The following is a 20580-nucleotide window of genomic DNA, read 5'->3' on the forward strand; positions in this document are numbered from 1 at the left end:
TCGGTTGTAAATAACAAGCTCTATTTTCTCTCCGTATTGTGTCTTATTCTGGGATAGTAGACGGGGTCTTAAATCTTTGCCTGGACTATTTTTCTGGAGTGGCCCTGCAGCCACCCTCCCTTGATGGGTTCAGGAGACAGATGCACAGGAGACAAGATCAAATTCAAGGTTGCTTTAGGAGACTTGGCTAGTCCCTTCCCCAGTGGTGAATCGGGCTTAGAGAATCGGGTTCTGAAGGAACTACAGGAGGAAATCTTGAGTAGCCCAGCTTGAGTGCTCTCCTTTCCCCTAAACCTTATCATGACCTTATCAATTCAAGAAGGAGTGTGGAGGGTACAATGATGCCTCTCCCCAAGATGAGTACGTCATGACCCTTTCTTCCCTCACCAGCCATGTGGAATAAAGAATTTCTTCAAAATTATCTAAGTTAGTCAGTTCAGGAGAAGAGAGGTGACAGTGTTGGTCAGTTCCACCCTCCAGCCTCATGCAAGGAAGTAGGGGAGATCCTAAAAGAAATAATTTCAAGAAAGCTGAAGGAGGTTCTACTGTGTGGTTTTGTAAAGTATCCTTACCCATAACCCCTCCATAAACCAACCTTATAACATGTAGAAGGCAGTGTTAAGAGGAGGAAGAGAAGAAGAGCAGGTCCCTTCCCCCAGCCAACTCACATGAATACGTTGTTAGGTAGTTTTGATCAATCTGTATACTTTGTGTTTTTGTTCTGTTTGCTGTTACTTTCCTGTTTGTGTACAATTTCCGTGTTACAGTTAAATTCATATAAACATGTGTTTGTACTCTGTTTTATTATTTCACTTTGCATACCATTATGCATTCTTTCAGCCTTTTCCACTTAAAGTTATATGTTTTAGTTTTCCTTTTTATTTTGTTGTTGCGGTTGTTGTTACCCCAGGTGCACAGAATTGAGTTGATTATATCCTTAAGTTTGTGGCCTTGTGCTATCATCATTCTAGGCAAGAGCCCTAGCTGGTTTTATTTTATTTTCAGTCTCCAATCCTTGCTTCAATCCCCTGTAGACATTCATTTTAATGTATTTAATGCGTGTTTATCAAACTCATTCTCCATATATGTCTATATTTAGCTGTATATGCGGCATTCAAAAAAATAGTGTATAGTTGTGTACGTGTGAGTGTGTTCTATATAGCATAAATATTTTTGTATCATAAACCTTATTATGTTTCTTACTACTTTCATTCCATGTTAGCTCTTGGACAGCTTTCTATGGTGCTATACAGACATGCCTCTCTTAATGAGGGAGATATGTCCTGAGAGATGCATCCTTAGGTGATTTAATCATCATGTGAGCATCATAGAGTGTACTTACATAAGCCTAGATGGTACATGATATAGCCTATTGCTCCTAGGCTACAAACATTTACAGCATGTTTCTGTGCTGAATACTGTAGGCAATTGTAACATAATGGTATTTGTGTATCTAAACATACCTAGACATGGAAACGGTCATGCATTCCGCTATGACGTTATGAAGAATACCATGTCACTAGGTAATAGGAATTTTTCAGCTTCATTACAATCTCATAGGACTACTATCTATATGTCATCCATTGTGGATTAAAACATTTTTATGCAGTGCATGAACGTCTTTAAATCTAGTTAATTTCTTCCAATGGCTGGCCGCTTTGCCATCGTTTATGTATAGTCATGTGCCACATGGTGGCATTTTGATCAGTGATGGACAGCATATACAGCTGTAGTCCCATAAGATTATAAAACTGATGCCTACTGTACCTTCTCTGTGGTTAGATATGTTTAGATACACAAATACTTACCACTATGTTACAATTGCCTACAATATTCAGTACAGTAACATGCTGTACAGGTTTGTAGCCTAGAAGCAATAGGCTATGCCATATAACCTAGTGTGTGATAGGCTTTACCATGTACATTTGTATAAGTACAATCTATGATGTTTGCACAGTGACACAATCACCTAATGACACACTTCTCAGAATATATCCTCATCATTAATTGAAGCATGACTGTATATGAATTTTTACTTACCCTATCTCCCAGCTGTGGACATCTAAGTTGCCTCTAACTCCTTTCATTCCAAACAACATTTCAATAAATCACACATATATGTTTCCTTTGAACCTGTTAGGAATTTTCTCAGGGGAATATTTCCAGGAATATAGGGTTGCTCAGTGATAAGTCACACACATTTGTAAATCTACTGGTTACTGTTGCCACACTTTCTCCTGAATGAGTGCACCAATTCACACCAGTTCAATGTAAAATATAGAAGGGATTCTATTTTCCACAATTTTATCAGCAGAAGCATTATCCAATCTAATTATCCATAGAACATTACCTTAATGTTGCTTTTATTTGTGTTTCACTGATAGGTATTGAAGTTGAGGATCACTTTATCTCTTTAGAGCCATTCAGATTCTGCATTCTGATTCTATTCATAAACTTTGACTATTTTCTATTGAATTTCCTGATTTTTTATTCAGTAATTTGAGGAAACTCATAGTATATTTGAGATAATAATGCTTTGTCAATTTTACATGTTGTACGTAATCCCTCCAAGTTTATGGGGCTTATTTTGTTTTTATGGTAAATACTTTACAAATTGAACATTGTATATGTAATCACCATGTTTAAGAACATGATATCTCATTATGTTGATGGGATATAATATGCCAAATCATCCCTACCTCTTTTTTTACTTGATTTTTAAGCTGAGTCTAGTTTTATATTAAAATTTATCATTGCAATAATTCTCCTATTGCTTGTCAATTTTTCTTTTATATTTTTGTCTGTCTCTTGAGACAGGATCTCACTGTGCCACCCAGGCTGGAGTGCAGTGGTGCCAGCCTTCTCCACCCCCACCCATCCACTCACCTTATGCGGGGTTAAATGGGTAGCTGGGACCACAGGTACACACCACCGCACCCAGCTTACTTTATTTTATTTTATTTTTTTTTAATTTTTAGTAGAGACCTGGGTCTCACCATGCTGCTCAGAATGGTCTGGAACCCCTGGGCTCAAGAGATTCACCCACCTTGACCTTACAATGTGTTGGAATTACAGGTGTGAACGATGGCACCTGGCCTACTTTTATATTTTCTAAAGACAAATGCTAAGCCTGGATTACTTGATTGAATCATATGACCATTTTAAATTAATCTTAGTATGCACTGCCATATTGCCTACTCAAGGAGTGTATATGCTTTTATCACTAGCAACAAAGATGGTCAGTTTAGTCATAACCTTGAAAAATTATGTATCTTTTATCCCGTTGATAATTTAGTAACTAATAAATAATATAACATACTATAATTTATGCATCTTATGTAAAATTTGATAGCCTTTGTTTCATTTATCCAGGACCTTTATATCTTTTATAAATTTTAATGAATTAATAAGCAATATTAATAGATGCTTACTCTGTCAAGCGCTTGGCTGAATTCTTTATCAGTAATATTTAAATGATACTACAATATAGACTCTATTATTGCGTCCTATTGTATAAATGGAGAAACTCAGTCAACAGTATTAACCTCTTATTTCTCCCAAATCTTATTTTATATATAGTTAGTATCACAGAATTTAGCCCTGACCTCTGCTTGAAACACGTTTGTTTTATCTCTCTTGCTTGAAGCTATTTGAGACTAAGGAGCAAAAATGGTCCTTTTATTTCATGCCATCAACAGTACCAGGGACTTCAATTGTCACTTAATAAGTATTATTTTATTAATTTCTATCAAGTTTTCTGCTTATAAATCCATAATAGATCATCATACCTTGTATTATCTTCTTATTTTCCTTCTTTCTCTTCTTTTTTTATGTGTCTTTATTTGTCTGTTTAATGTATTTTCTCTTTCTCTCAGAGAAAATTTAACTTATCTCTGAATATGTGCAGGAGATGATAAAAGGAAAGATAACTCATTGGCTATAATTGACATTCATAACAGGCTATACATTTAGCCTTGTTTTGAAATGAGGTTATACACATTTCCCCAGTGATACACTGACAGGCTTGAAAGCAGAATACATTCAGCATTCACTTTAATTTTTAATTGTGAACACTGAAACTATGCCTCAGCTTTTCTGATGAAGCATAGGAATTTCTTCATTTGGGGAATTCCATCCCCAAACCTGTAAGTAACTGTGGCTTCTCTGAAACCCTATGACACCTTAGTAAAAGGTTATTTTCAATGCTTACACTTACAAAAGGCACCTGACAATATGTTTATGAAGTTTCAACACCTCATACTTGCTTCTCCCTCGGCACCTAGGTCTTCCCGTCATCAGCGCCTGTGTGGCTCTGCACATCTTACCACAACATAGAGTCACATTCTTCTCTCCTTAGATAGGCACAGAAAGTTATACTTGGGTTTGCAAATATGGCCAGAAGATGGCTATGAAAAGAAATGCAGAAAAAATGATTGTGCAGTGGTTACATCTACTAGTGCCTGCTTTCATCCGAGGGCCCACAGCTACTAGGCCTTCTGTTGGGTTTTTGTTTGTTTTAACAATTGTTATTCAGAATGGATTTTCTTTGGAATGTGAGACTAAGGTGTGCTCCTAACATGATCATATTTTTTCTTTAGTACTTTCTGCTCAGTGTCACAATAAATTCTTCCAGGCTGAATCTGTCTTTCTTCATTTTCTTGCAATCCTGACAGAGATGGGTATTTTTACACCTCAGTGTCTTTTTGACCCACATTTTAGCAGTCATAAATTACAAGATGCTTAGAATATGAGACAGAAGAAATAAGTTCCTAGACCAACCAGTTTGAGTGAGTCTGTACATTTAACAGTGTCTGAGTGATTTTGCGGTAAATCAGTCAGGGACACTAGAATAAATTACTTTCACTCCCATCAGTGGTGCGGAATCAAGTCAAATCCAGCATGACCACGTTAGGTAACAAAGGCAGATGGCCCAAATAAGAGAAACTGAAATTTGTCAAGGAACCTCACATATATTTTATTCTGACTTTTTGGTTTGTCACTCTGTCGTTACCTAAAGAAGGCAAAAGAAAGGTAAGCGTAGGATATAAAGCTTTTGGTGTTTAGAGCAAATGAACGTGTAAACCTGGAGTTTAAGCTAACAGATTCTTATAATGGTAATGAATATTTTAAGAGCCATTTTTTCATCAAGCATTTTCCAGATAAGCTGTTACAATCAAAGTTGCTGTTATTATGTGCTGCCATCCGGTGTCCATTTTGTAGAATGCCAAGCCGATGGCTTTGTTGAGTTTTTGTTTTTGTTTTTGTTTTGGGGGTGTTTTGTTGTTGTTGTTGCTGCTGCTGCTGTTGTTTGGGCTTTGATTTTGCTTCTGTACTTCTATTTGTCTGCTTGGTTTTTTTGCATTTTCCAACTTCACAATTCAGGATTTGCTTTAGGAAAATTTTATGAAGTATTTCACTTGGATAAAGTGTCCCACCAATTGCGTTAATGGTACATAAATACGCTTAAAGAAATTTAGTTCTCCCTATTTCCCAGTTGTGGTTAGAACTCTTTTCCCTCTTAGATGTAATTTGTTTTGTATGTCAAAATATAAAATAAATACTTGCATTTCTTTTTTTGTTTTGTTTTGTTTTGTTTTGAGACTGAGTCTCGCTCTCTCACCCAGGCTGGAGTGCAGTGGCGCAATCTTGGCTCACTGCAGCCTCTGCCTCTCGTGTTCAATTGATTCTCCTGCCTCAGCCTTCCAAGTAGCTGGGATTACAGGCAACTGCCACCATGCCCATCTAATTTTGTATTTTTAGTATACGGGGTTCTGCCATGTTGACCAGGCTGGTCTCGAACTCCTGACCTCAAGTGATCAACCTGCTTCAGCCTGCCAAAGTGCTGGGATTATAGGTGTGAGCCACCGTGCCTGGCCTAACACCTGCATTTCTTGCCGCAGGATTTGTCTCCTGCGTGGAATCACTAGGATCAAACCCTTACCTGATTGTTACCTGTAAATCCCTGTGGAAACTGATGGTTGTCTCCCTTACTCTTGGCACTTTGGACTGTCTTACTAAAGTTAGATATTTCCTGAGCTGTGTGTCTTAGTTACCTCTTTAGTCTATCCAACACCTTAATTTTTGTCCCTCTGTGGAAAAAATAGAAAACTATGCTCTCAAAGTTATGGTGCAATGTGGAGGCACTGATTGGTCAATGGGTGAATTTGCCTGCTGACCATCATGGTAGGGATGGAAGACAGAGATAAAGGACTTGCAGTTCAGCATTGCAGGATAGCCCAGGTCAGGCTAAGACGTGGCTTTGCTCTAAAGAGAAAGAGATTCTAGTACTTCTATGACAACTCTTCCTTATCTCCCCCTCTTAGCTCCTTTCATGAGGCTCTCAACTGGCATGCTCAGAGTGACTACAGAGAAAGCTGCATGCCACCTGCCTAGAGACCATGGAGACACTGGAGTGAGCAGGGTCCTGCATCCCATCTTCATGGCTTGTTTGCCCTTGGTTAGGATGCAGCCTTACTGGGCTTCAGTTTTCTCTTCTGTAATATGGGGGTATCCTAGACTCATTCAGAAGACTTGGTTTCCATGTTTATTGTCCATCTTCTTATAGTTAGAAGTAAAATTTTTGAGGTATGTCTTATTTTTCCATCTCTATTCAGTCCTTAGAATTGTGTTTGGCATGTGGTAAATGTTTAATGGAGACTTGTGACCAGCTTGGTAATTAAATTCCATAGTGCATATAAAATGCCAGGTGGCATACAGAGCAGAAACCAGTGCAAGCTCAGGGTGGGAAGCCCTCTGGAGAAAGCTCAGGTATTGGCCACTAGAAGCATAAATTAGGAAACAATATCCTATATCAGAAGTGTTCGATAGTTAAGAAAAAATAATGTTAAGAATACTGTATTAAAGCACTAAGAAACTAAAGAACAGAGAAAGGAAATGAAACTTTTTAGTCCTCGTTAATGAAGAATAGCAAACACAGAGCAGAAAACATCTAGATGTGTGACCCTCCTGAAATTTGAAAGGCCATATGCTCTTTTACTCAAAAAATCTTTAATTATCACCTACTAAATGTCAAATAGTATGCCCAGTACTGGAAATGCTCTAAGAGGTTAGAGGTGGTTTCTACCTCTTTGTGGGAGCATGGGGCAGAGAGGGACTTCCTAGTGTGAAAACTGTGTTTATCCTAGAAAATAGTCTATTTGCAAAGTTTCATCAGAAGCTGCTGGACTCACCTATCCTGGCTAAGGCTTTTAAGCTTGTATGAGTTGCCCACTTCCTGAGATGTCACCTAATATATTGAGTAAGAGTCATATATAGTGATTTGGTTGCATATGGAAAATATCAAATCCTTAAGTCAAGGAAAACCTTGCCAAGTGATCCTTTGCACACTCCAGAGCTGACAATGCCTTACAAGAGAGTCACCATGTTAGAGTAATTCGGTGAAAAACTATTCCACTGATGTGCAGAGAACTATAGGCATCACAATGGGTCAGACATGTCAGAATGGGAAATAGACTGGACAGATATTATAAGGATAATGGTCAAGTTTCTAGAGTACTTTGATCAGAGAGGAAGGTTCAGACCTAAGGCATAGTGAAAAGTTGTTCTCATGAGGTAAACCCTCAGCTACTCCTAGACTACAGGCCGCTGACTCCCTTTCTGGGTTTATATTCTTTGCTGAGTGCAGATGAGTCTGCTAATCACAGACCAGAATATTCCCTGGCAGAAAAGATACAGAGATGCCACCCAGTTAGGAACACACACCTGTTTCTGTCTTCTAATGAGGAGTCAAATGATACATCATCTTATTCTTTTGAATCAGTGCAACTTCTAGGGTAAGAGAGCTTGGGAATGGTGGGTCTTTGTTCAGTCTTTCTAATAAGGATCAGATAAAGTAGTTAATAACAGAGCCTGGATAGCTGATATCTTGTCTCACACTATGCACGCTAGCTTCTATCATTTGAGGATTTCAACCAAAACTACATTAAAATCTGACTTTGAAAATATCCTTAATGAAGGTAGAACTGCTTAATCCTGGATATGTACCCAAAGAATTATAAGTCATTCTGCTATAAAGACACATGCACACGTATGTTTATTATGGCACTATTCATAATAGCAAAGACTTGGAACCAACCCAAATGTCTATAAATGATAGATTGGATAAAGAAAATGTGGCACATATACACCATGGAATACTATGCAGCCATAAAAAAGGATGAGTTCATGTCCTTTGCAGGGACATGGATGAAGCTGGAAACCATCATTCTCAGCAAACTAACACAAGAACAGAAAACCAAACACCGCATGTTATCAGTCATAAGTGGGAGTTGAACAATGAGAACACATGGACGCAGGGAGGGGAACATCACACACTGGGGCCTGTTGGAGGGTCGGGGGCTGGGAGTGGAATAACATTAGGAGAAATACCTAATGTATATGATGAGTTGATGAGCACAGCAAACCACCATGGCATGTGTGTACCTATGTAACAAAACTGCACGTTCTGCACATGTACCCTAGAACTTAAAGTATAATTTTACAAAAAAAGACAGTATATAAAAAAGAAATTATTCTTTGGTCATTGTTGTAAAGTCATAATGTAGTTAGGGCTTCCTTCACTGGTGTGCGTCCAGGGCCCCATGCTCAGAAGGACTCTGCCCTTGATTTAATGCTAGATTGTTACTGTCTTAAAATTCTTCATAATTTTTGGACACAGAATGCTGAATTTTTATTCTGCACTGTGCTTTGCAAATTCTGTACACAATTCTGTTTTTCATTGGCAGATAGGTGTAAACTCATGTCTTTCAGTTATTCAAAAATGTGTATTGAGGCCTTAAAAAGTAAATAAAAAAATTTGGATTAAAAAAAAACCAGACAGCATAAAGTAATGAACAGATTATAGGTTTTGGAGCTAGAGAAACAGGGTTTAACTTTAAATCTAAGTGTAAGACCTTAAGTTACCCTTTGAGCCTCGTTTTTCATATTAGTAAATAGAGATGTTAGTACTTTCATCATTTTTGTGTATGAAGCTAAGCATAAACTAGGTGATTAGATTTATGCTAGATATTCTAAATAATTTATGCTAATTATTTTAAAAGAAATCATGGGAAAAAATTGAGATGAAAGAGGACATCTAAAAGGTTGTCAGCAGCATTATTATTCTTCGTTTTGAAATGAAATTCTTTTCAAGCAATAACGCTCAGCTTTCACTTTTATTCAGAGAAGATAAAGACCGTGTTTATAGTTTATAATTTCAAAACAAAGTAGCACTGTACATAAGGTGTCAGAGCAAGTCATATTGCTAAGGTTTCGAGACCTGCAGTTCTAACCCTCTTCAGTTTTTTCATCCAGTTCACCTAACAGGGACGCAGTTCACAGCAGTTCAAAGTCCTAATAAAGAACAATGAGATAATTGTGTTTCATGCAACTTTAACTCTAACCAGTTCCATTTCCAAGTTTAAGGATGGGGAGAGTTTTGCCAGCAAGTTCTATAAATGATCAACATCTGAAACAGATTCAAATCAGAGCCATTTATCCAGGACTTACTATAGATAGGATGCAAATAAGGTATAGTATCTCCTTGTGAGAATATGAAATATATAGTGGGAAATATAATAGGTAGGTTAAATATGGATTCTTCATGTGTGAGGGTGTTCTGTACTCCCTGACCACATATGGTCAAAACAAGGGTGGTGTTAAAAGATGCCCAGACTAGACTTCTAATAATGTTTCTCTTTTTCCTGTTTGAGGTCATCTATCATTATGACCTGAATGAAGAGAAGGCTATTGCTGCTTCAATTCACTCTTCTGCTGTTGGTACCTAAAAAGAGAAATGGACACTAGGGCAGAAGGAAATGTCTGTGTGGTTTTCTTTCTGGGTTTTGTTTTTTCATGTTTTCATCATTTAATTGAAAAATTGAGACTCTTCATTTAAAGACAAGTGGGTCCAAGAACACAGTGTTTGTATTTGGATGTTGAAAAATACACATTGTGCTTCTTGTGTGTCTGCTTATTCTGTTCTTTTTTAACACAATGGTGTATCATTGAGAAAGCTCCAGGCATATAAGAGCAACCTAATTCTTTTTGTAAATATTAACCTTACTGAATCAAAGCTGTCCTTTCAATCAAGCTCTTAGTTTCTAAAAGGCAAGTGGAAATAAATTACACAAAGATCTTCAATAGTCATTTAAAAATATTTTGGTGTGGTTTTCTATTGACCCGAATAAAGTCTTTCCATAAACTTTTTTAAAAAAATCACTTTTGTAAAATGAAATCAACTATTTTGACGTGAATGTTAAGCCGAAGCAAACTGCAATAATACACTCTAATGGGTAGAAACTCATGGATATTAGTCTCCTTAATATCTTTACTATCTACAAAAGAGTGCCTTCATGACATGAACATATACACATTTTAACTACAAAAGCGATACGTGCTCAATGCAGAAAACTTGGTAAACACCAAGGAATACAAACGAAACTCAAAAGCCGCGATTTTACCACTTGATTTAATTATTGTCATATCAAGACTTTTTTCCAGGCCAAAGTTCAGTCATTGACCCAATACATATGTATTTTGTGTCTATTTTGTCCAAGGCACCATGCTAAGCATTGGGGATACCTTTGTAGAGATGAACTGATTTCTAACATCTCGAGGCTCATTTCTTAATGGAGGATAGAGGTGAAATTTATGAAAAATATTTTTAAATTTATAATAAGTGATATGAGAGGAAGTCATGGATGGCACATATGACAAAGCAATGTTTTGACTTCTAATTAATGGAATTAATAATCAGAAGGGATTGTATGGGTGAAGAAAGTCCTAGGTAAATAGCACAGCACAGTTATAAACTACATGTATTATGGTCTGCATTAAAACATTCCTACATCAGTATTCTTCTACAGCATAGGGTTCATTATTCTGTTATATGGGTGTATTATATGCAATTTATTTAACCAATCTTTTTATATACTTTATGTATGGAATTAACAAATAATGATGCAATTAATTTCTATGCACACAGACTCAGCAACTTGTGAGACTATTTCTCTAGAATAAATTTAAATTCATAGGAATGGACATGTTTAGCCAAAAGATATACACATTTTTAGGGATTTTTTAAAAAGCACATTTTCAAATTACACTCTAGAAAGGAAGCAACAGTCTGCATTCCTACCAATAGTGTATGAGAGAATCTATTTCCTACACCCTGATTATCCCTGGATGTTATCAGATGTTAGTTCTTTTATTCCTTGACAATTTGATGTACAAAGAGGGAAAAAGCATGTCACTATTTTTATTTGCATTTCTTTGATTTCTAGTAAGATACTACATTATGAAAATATTTTGAATTAAGCAATGACACATGAGGCTGGTTAGTTTTTAAGACTGAAATACACTAAACCAATGAAGAGAAGAAATAATGAAGGAAGGAAAGGGTTCTGATTCCTATTTATACTTTGCTATTTTTGTTTGCTGTAAAAACGTAAACTTTTTATGGGAAGGATGCACATGGATACACAAAAAATGGATTTTTGGTAGTTGAAAAAGATTTTAGGTGGACTATAAATTAAGAAACTCTTACTATAAATGCTATGCTTTTAAATAATTCCAGAATGTCTTTATTATTACCCAAATTCCATACCACCTATAGATTTTAATAAAGAGGAGACTTTTAGGAAGACTGTTAAAAATAAAGATGGTCTCTACTCATTCCAAATGTTGCTCATACTGTATCTATAAATGATTTCTTCAACTGATAATGCTTTCTTTCCTTTTTATTTTTTTTCTAAGGAAAAACTGGTCTACTTCCTGGATTGTTCTTTCTAGTCGAAAAATTGAATTTTACAAAGAATCCAAGCAACAGGCTCTGTCCAATATGGTAAGTAATTCTCTGTTTCTATTGTTAAACATCTTTTCAGAAATATTGTAGGATTAAAAATTTGGTTTTATCAGAAATCACACTAAAACCTCCAAGCTACCAACATCTGAAAACAGATGGAGAAAATGACTAAATAAACTTTTAATCAGATGAAGGGAAAATAGAACTTAGTGTCTGTTTTATTAAGTGGTGCATTTGGAGAATAATCACAAAATGAGATGTATGGTGAGCGGCTATGTAGTAATGCGAAGGTAACACTTTAAATTAAGGTGCCATTTATAAATGCCTTATTCTTATTTATGAAATGATCACTAAATGCAGCTACTTGCTCAAATAATGTATTATAAAGTATGTTATAAAATGCATTAGTAATAAATGCTTAACGGATGATACTATGGGAAGCTGTTTTAAAGAATATTATAAGACGTAAATCGTATTAAACCATGTATGTGCATCTTTAATACATGAATTTAAGTTGTTATCTAGCATGCTATAAAGTGCTTCAGACATTAATAAATAATAATAAACTGTTTATAAATGGCACCTTAATATAGGGTATTACCAACAAGGAAACACTCTAAATTAGCCAAGAGATTTTTTATCTTAGTCTAACTGTGACGTTCACTATATCCAGCTAACCTTTTTGAATTTTTCTATGACCCCATCTAATGGAGCTAATACAATTTCTGTATCCTGTAGTTATTACAAAGTGAAATTTGTAGGGTTTCTCCATTGTACCTGGAAGAGGGCCTCACATATACTTACAAAGATTTGACAGTGATAGTAAGTAAGAGCAATTCGAAGCCAGTTACTGGGGCAATTCAAGCTCAAAACCTTGCTGCCCAAACACAAGAGCTGCCACAAGATGTAGGAGACAGTGGGCAGGCAACATATCTGACAGCCTCCTGATTAGGAAGGACTCCGGGCAGGAACTAACCTGCCACAGCCCATCGGCCTGATGAATGACAAGGAAAGGGGTCGCCTGGCAGGAATTACCCACAATGAACTAATTTATATTTGGCAGGTAATAAAACGATGGGAAGTTCTTTGCTCTCCAGCCACTAGTTGTGTTTGCTATGTAATCCTCTTTAAATAGAAAATAGAAAATCATTTGCTGGGAGATTTTTCTTAAAAGAAGATTTTAGTAAGAACAAAAGGTAGCATTTGGCTTGCTTCTGATGACCGCAGTAGCCTTTATCCCCAAGTGGCTTGATGATTTTGGAGTCTCAGTGCTGTCCGATCTGTAAACTAATTATGAATAAATTTAAAATATATCTCAGTCCTTTGTATTTTTAATTTAAACTGCCTCAGAAATTTTTTTAGGGTTTTTTGTTTTGTTTTGTTTTTATTTTTGGCTACAGTAAGGTTGAGATAATCTTTTTAAGGAAAATAAAGTACCCCTAAGGGCCAGGCACAAAACAACTTTCATCCACTTGCAGGTCCTTTGTCTTCCCTTTGAATGAGCTCTAAGGGGGAAGTCAGGAGGGGAGGAAAGTCGCTGGCTTTGCTGAGTTTGGCTGCTGAAAAGATGATCTTCCCCTGCTGAGTGAGAAGAATTCCGTTGGGAAGAGAGTTTACGCAAATGTGTGGGATAATGGGAGAGATAAGATTCCATATTTTAAAGCATTTGGTTTATTTTTATTTTATTATTTTAATCTTTTTATACCAGGAGATAAAATTATCAGCTGTTAAATTTTATACAGGTGAAAGAAAACTCCCTTTCTGATTGCAGGCAAACCTTGCAAGTTAGCTAACTAATTGCATGCCTCTTGTTCAACCTTCAGAACTGTTGTAAATTGACAATAGACTTGACTTGTAGAAGAAACTTGTTAACATTTTTCTGGCAGTCCTTATTTATTACTTCTGGCCCCATTTTTAATGCTTTTATGGTTTCTACCAGGCACTCATTGTCTTCAAAGTCAATTCAGAGCAGCAACAAACTGTGTTTTGTGGTAATGGGTAAGAGAATTACAGATTCATGTTTGTGCTGCATGAATTGACTTGCTAGTCAACTTCTTGGATCCATTTCTAACCCAGTATTAAAGGTCTAGTGGGATAGCCCACATTTACCAGTTCCAGTCTTAGAGAAATGATACAACCATTGCCAGGCCTTGATTAAAGATGCTGTGGTTTTATTTTGAAAGAGATTTATGCTCAAGTTTCTGAATTTCTCTTGCACCCCCTTAGACTTGTTCTGGTGTTGTTCATTGTGCTTCTGGAAAAATGTCTGCCCCTTCCTCCTAGGGGTCAGGACAAGCTGCCTGAGTGAGTGCAGAATGTGATTTAAAAGAATAAATGGTATTTTAGTCCTTATACAAATGATCTTTAAGTGTTAATGCAGCCGTGAGACAAGGCAACAAAACCAGCCAGAGCGGTATTGAAGTTGGACTCTAGGGGATGTAATTCTATTTTTACCACTTAGAAGCTGGTAACATTACTTACTTCTTTGAGCTTCAGAATCCTTACCTGTGAAATGGGCATACTGATACCTGCCAACAGAATGAGTAAATAATGAAATTAATTAGTAAAAACAAATACATAATGACCAAAAAAATTGTGCTTTATTATATCATATACTATTAAATATAGAAATATAGCATATTCTGTAGTACACAATATACAGTGGAATTATATTATTACATTAGTTTTGTACTTGACCTGATTCAGACATTTATAGAAGAGAGAATATACTAATTCAAGAAACTCCATCATGCATGACCTCCAAAAGAATGTAGCCAGAAGTAGCATAAAATACTGTCTCAGAGCAATGACTAATACTGAAAATAAAGCCATCCATCCATTTAGGGTTCTAGATTTTAACCTCCTGAATGTCCATATGAAGTATCCCAGTGTCCCCATCTTCTTCCTTTGGTTCTTACCCTTACTGTTTTCACATTTAATACAGCATGTTACAAAGTATTGTGCCTGACCCGCATTCTGTGTTTGTCTACTTTTCTTTCTCACTGAAGTTCTTCCAGTTCATATCTGTCTTAGTTAGGACTGCTATATCAAAGTACCAAAGGCTGGGTGACTTAAACCACACACGTGCATTTCGCCCAGTTTTGGAGGCTGGGAAGTCCACGATGGAGGCACAGGTGGATCGGGTGTCTGCTGAGGTCCTGCTTCCTCGTTTACATCTGTCCTGTCTTCTCACTGTGTCCTCACATGGCAGAGGGCAGAAAATGAGAGAGCAGACGTTCATGTCTTTTCACATAAGGCCACTAATCCCATTCATGAGGGCTCCACCTTTATGATCTAATTACCTCCCAAAGGCCCTGCCTCCTAATGGCATCACACTGGGGTTTAAGGTTTCAACATAGGAATTTTAGAGGAACACATTCAATCCATAACAATATCCAAGTCACATTTTTATCAAAAGCAGCCTTACTGTGCAAATAAGCACAGAATCACTTTGCTTATTTTCACAGAGATTCATTGGTTTCTCAGTGAGTCAGCAATAGAGAAGAATGACCTATTCTGTTCTTGTTTTATAAAAAGGTCATTGAATCATAACTGACCACCTACTATCATCAGCATTTTATAACAGAAAGGACATTATAAAATGACGAATCCAAAATACAGAAAGGATAAAATTATCAGAATAAAAGGCGCTCTTTACTAAAAAGGAAACTGTCCCCCTTATTTGCCTAACATACTCTCTCTTTTGCTCATCAGGGCAGGTGGATCTGGACTGACTGGTCCTCCAGTGAGGAGGAAAACCACTCATGTCCCTAGATTCAGATTTCCTGAATTATGAAGGAAAGGATGGTGTTCGTATTCTCATATTTTTTAATGTATTTTTATGTATAACTCACTTAAAATCTTTAAAATATTATAAAATAATGCAGAAACCATTTTAAGTAAAATGTATAAAACATCTATGTGTATTTTTAATAGGTATTAATCAATCACCTACATAAGCACCACCCAGGACGAGGTATAGACCCTGCCAGCCCTTTAGAAGCCCCAACCCCTATCAGTTGTCCCTTTGTCATCATAGCCTCTTCCCTTCTCTGGAGTTAGCCACGAACCTGCGTGTTAGTCATTATTTTGTTGCCTTTCATTATTTTCTCACCTATAGCTATATACCTTAAAAATATAATTTAGGTGTTTTTTAATTCATATAAAGGGAATTCTAGGTATGTTTCATTTGTTTCTTGTTTCTTTCACTAAGTATTTATTGCTTTTTCTGTCCTTTAATATTTTTATCATTCCATTTTTTTCTTTACTAGTTTGGGAGGATGCACTTTGTTTCTGTTCTGTTAGTATAGTTAACTTAGCATTACAGCATTAGTACTTATCAACAAATAAAGCTAGTGTGAGATTCTTTACCTTCTACTAAGATATTACCTTAGAATATTTTTAATCAATTTATCCCTTTCTCAATGTATATGTTATTACCATCTGGTGTTTTAATTTTTTAAATACCACTAGACATTATTATTCTCTTTTATGGAGTCAATGTTTGTTTACATTTGCCTAATATTTGGTGCATTCTTTGCTATTTATTTCTCCATGAACCTTGGACTTGCTTTCTAGGATCACTTTTTCTTCTGCTTGAAATATATTCTGAGAAATTCCTGTGCTAAGGGTCTTGCAGGGACAATCTATCTCGTAGTCTGCTTATTTTGAAAAAAATCTCTATTTCTCCCTCATCCTAGAAATATATATTCTCTTTGAATATAGAATTTTTAGTTGGTAGTCATTTTCAGTCAGCATGTCAAAAATATCATCACACTGTCTTCTGTTTTCCACTCTTACAACCAAATCACCTGTTAATATAACTGCTCTTTTCTGATTGCTCATAATATTTTTCTCATTACCTTTGTTTTTCTACAGTTTCACCATGATGCATACAGATGTCAGTTTCTTTTCATTTTTCCTGCCTGGATTGTTATGCTTCTTAAAATTATTTATTGCTATCATTAATATATTTCAGAAAATTTCCAGTAGCTATTTTTTTTTTTTTTTTTGGAGACAAAGTCTCACTCTGTCACCTAGGCTAGAGTGCAGTGGCATGATCTTGGCTCCCTACAACCTCTGCCTTCTATGTTCAAGCAATTTTCAGCCTCAGCCCCCAGAGTAGCTGGGATTACAAACATGCACCACAATTCTTGGCTAATTTTGGTATATTTAGTAGAGATAGGGGTTCACCATGTTGGCCAGGCTGGTCTTGACCTCCTGACCTCAAGTGATACACCTGCCTCAGCCAACCAAAGTGCTGGGATTACAGGTGTCAGCCACCGCACCAGGCCCAATGGCTATCTTTTCAAATGTAGCCCCTTTTATATTCCCTCTCTCATCTCCTTCTAAACCTTCAATTAAACTCATGTTAAATTTCTCACTGTATTCTCTAAATGCCTTACACTCTTATTTTTCTTATATTTTTGTCTTTCTGAGCTGCAATGCAAATAATTTCTCTTTAAGTATCTTCCAGTTCTTCATTCTCCTTTCATAATGAACATTAAGCTTTTAATTTCAATTATCGTAATTTTTCGTTCTAGAATTTTGTTTCTTTTAAAAATGTACTATGTATATTGAGTTAATTTTTTCCTGCAGGTATTTTTTAAGACTCTATTTTATTTTGTTGTAACTAGGAGGAAGAGTTGTTTTATAATCTGTATTTTGTGATTCTAACATCTAAATTTGTGTCAGTATGTTTCTGCTGGTTCTTACTCATATTGCTTTGTTTTCTTGTATGTCTGGTTATCTTTGACTGTGTGCTAATCATTGGTATTGAAATATTATCATGGGAGGCACTTTGAGGCCTAGGATAAATGTGTCCTACTCCATATTATTTTAGATTTTTCTCGTGAGGTTTGGGACCTTCCCAGAGACTGACTATCTCAATCTAAATTAACAGTATAAAACTCTCCAATTATGTCTACATAATAGGAGGGCCGTAGCTATCCTGCCACTTCTCAGGGACAAGATTGTGCCTCATTTTTTCTTATTTTCTTATTTTACATTGCTCATCTACCAAAACAGTCTTCTTTATATTTGTTTGGGTTTGGAGAAAGGCAACAACTTTAATATTGGTTCTCCCTTATTCTTTATAACACTTCGGCCAGGACCTTGCTCCATTATTCTGGGTTTGATTGACCAAAGCTCAAATGTGTAGCATAAACAAATGACCTCAGGAAAAATGCAGTTATGTTACTTTGATATTCAGCTTCCCTCACTGACTTCATATTTCCACCCCTAAAAAATATTTACGGTGGCAGTCCCACTGTCTTTTCATATTTTCAATTTTTTAAGGAGTAATTTTAAAAAGAAACATTTTATCCAGCATTTTTATTGTTTTCAGTGGGAGAGTTGATCCAAAAACATAGCTTCTCATTACAATCTACCTCACTTTAATTTAAGTATGCATTTGGTTAATCAAGTTTGTGCTATTTATATAAATCTTGGTGGGAAAAGACTTCATAAGAATATGTATTGAAATTCTACAATGAACAGCTTGCTCGTTAGGGCTACATATAAGGCATAGAGATATAATCAAGATATAGTCTTTGCCTTATAAAATCTCTGCCAAAAAATAGGGTGAGATGAAATAAGAAACATAGTAGAGGTTTTTTTTTTTTTTCCTGAGATTTTGAAGAAGGCGAGCTCACATCTGTGAAAGATTTGAATTGGGCCTTGAAGGACAGTTATAATTTGAATATGTGGAGATTTGCAGGGAGGGAGTGCAGGGGGATAAAAAACATGAACAATGGCATAAAACTGAGAATGGGCAGAGTCTGTGCACAGCAAAGAGAAATGAATTTTTGGTTTGGTTTGAAGATAGGATAAAAGAAAAGGATTGAGAAGAGTATCATGACCTGAGATTTGCTATGAGGGACAAATGAGTTTAATGAGTTGTGTTAGCATACTCCAGGTGTCTTCATTCTGGAATAATCTGTCATGGCTATTATTTTAACAAACATACACTGAATAGCAGTACTAGTCAGTGTTATGTATCTTAAAAGAGCCAGGCCTATTGTAGGGCCAAAGCAAGAGAGGATGCTCATTCTTCAAGGATCTTCATCTTATTTACTGCACAAGTGAAAACTCTTTCCTCAGAAGCACCCACATTACTGTTTGTTTCATCTGGTGCTAAAGAAGTGCTAGAGAATCAGGAGCTGTCTGTTTGATTTATCTTCTCAGGCCTTGACTCACATTCCTTGTATTTTTCAGATACGCTTTCCTATTTTGGTATCAGTGAAGTATTTCAATTGACTCTAGCACTTCGTTTGCAGTTTGACTCCTAAGTACCTGCTGTACTTTGTGATTTTAGAGCTTCTGCTTGAAGTGTTCGGGAGGCACCTGACCATGTGCATGGGATTTGGCAAATCTCCATTTCTGGTTAAACAAAACCCATTTGATGGATTGCATCATAGAGAAGAAGCTCTGCAATTTAGAACATCCATTCATTTATTCTATCAACAGTTAACAACTCCTACCAGGTGTCACATAATTTTTTTCTTTTTGTTTTGTTCTTACCTTAGGGGCAACAGAAATATTCAAATGAATAATATATGATCCCTGCTCTTAAAGTACTCACAACATGGTAAAAGAGACATAATTTCATATAGGTTTATTATAACAAAACCATGACTAAAGTGTTAAAAAATATTAGACAACATGCTGTGGAACCATAGATTTAGCTATAGCTGGTCTTTTTCCAGAGAAACTACTATTGCAAATAATGTTCAGCTTACGTATCTCTCCTTTTGTTCAAATATTACCTTTTGAGATTATTATATCAAATATTATTGAGCATCTCTTATGTTTAAGTCACTATGATAGATTTTTAAGTCACTATGATAGGTGCTCTGAAAGATAAAAAAATGAACCAAACTGAAACAAATAGAAAGTATGGCCTTAGATTGAGCATAGTGAAAAAATGGATGTTGGTAGTTGTCCTAAAATGGCATGAACAACACATGGGGTTGTTTTATGATAACTCAGAGAAGAGTGTGATTGCTTCCATTTGGATAGGATTTGAAATATGTTCATGGGGGAAGTGACATTTGAGCACATTTTTGAAGGATGAATAGGATTTTGATGTAAAAGGGGGCAAAAGATATTTTATGTACTAATAAGAAAGTAATTAATAATGAAATATGGAAAATTCTTTTTTGTTATTTATTTTACAGATGTATATTGATCTCTTGCCTTCTTCCATGCACTGTGTACTAGTCACAGTTCTTGAAATGTTTTAATGGGGGTTCCCTGAGGCCTAGAGTGAATATTTCCTAGTCCACACTATTTTGTGTTTCTTCTATAAGTTGCCTGGGAGTGAGGAATAGCTTCAAACTAAGTTAAGGAACAGCATTGTGGAACAGCAAGCAGTGTAATTTGGTTAGAAAGTCAGTGTGGAACTGGTTTATGAAAGACCTTGAACAGGACTGGGAGAAGAGATCATTTCATTCTGTAGGCAATGTAACCAATATGAAATATTCTCAATTTCTCAATTAAGAGAGACTCAGAGTTTTCAGATGTTTGGGGAATTTACATATATATATATATATAGAGAGAGAGAGAGAGAGAGAGAGAGACAACTGATATATATATACATATACATATATATCAGTTGTCTATAAAATTAAGTCTGTCTTAATTTTGTATATGTATAATTTAAAAACACATGCAGGACTTGGTAAATTATCTGAGAGACATGTTCTAAAAATTTATGCAAATAGATGTGAGCAATAAGGCCTGAGCTCTTACGACAGAGAAAATTGTAAAACGGCTGT

At 36.0% G+C, this 20580-nt stretch overlaps 1 protein-coding gene and 1 long non-coding RNA gene across 5 annotated transcripts in view; one reads left to right on the forward strand and one right to left on the reverse strand.

The window, feature by feature from the left end:
• The window catches only part of ARHGAP15 (Rho GTPase activating protein 15), a 629485-nt gene that overhangs the window by 91431 nt on the left and 517474 nt on the right, over positions 1-20580 (forward strand). For 3 of the 4 annotated variants that reach the window (XM_005573073.5, XM_045368219.3, XM_005573075.5), the window contains exon 5: positions 11755-11842. In XM_005573073.5, the coding sequence (XP_005573130.1) occupies positions 11755-11842 (88 nt within the window). Of the gene's footprint in view, positions 1-11754; positions 11843-12699; positions 19288-20580 lie in introns of those variants that run through there. The other variant, XM_074008983.1, reaches the window with a different exon arrangement.
• LOC135966679 (uncharacterized) overlaps positions 1-20580 on the reverse strand; it is an 81179-nt gene that overhangs the window by 13068 nt on the left and 47531 nt on the right. The gene's annotated exons all lie outside the window — the stretch shown is intronic.

Source organism: Macaca fascicularis, chromosome 12, assembly GCF_037993035.2.
Source record: "Macaca fascicularis isolate 582-1 chromosome 12, T2T-MFA8v1.1".
NCBI lineage: Eukaryota > Metazoa > Chordata > Mammalia > Primates > Cercopithecidae > Macaca > Macaca fascicularis.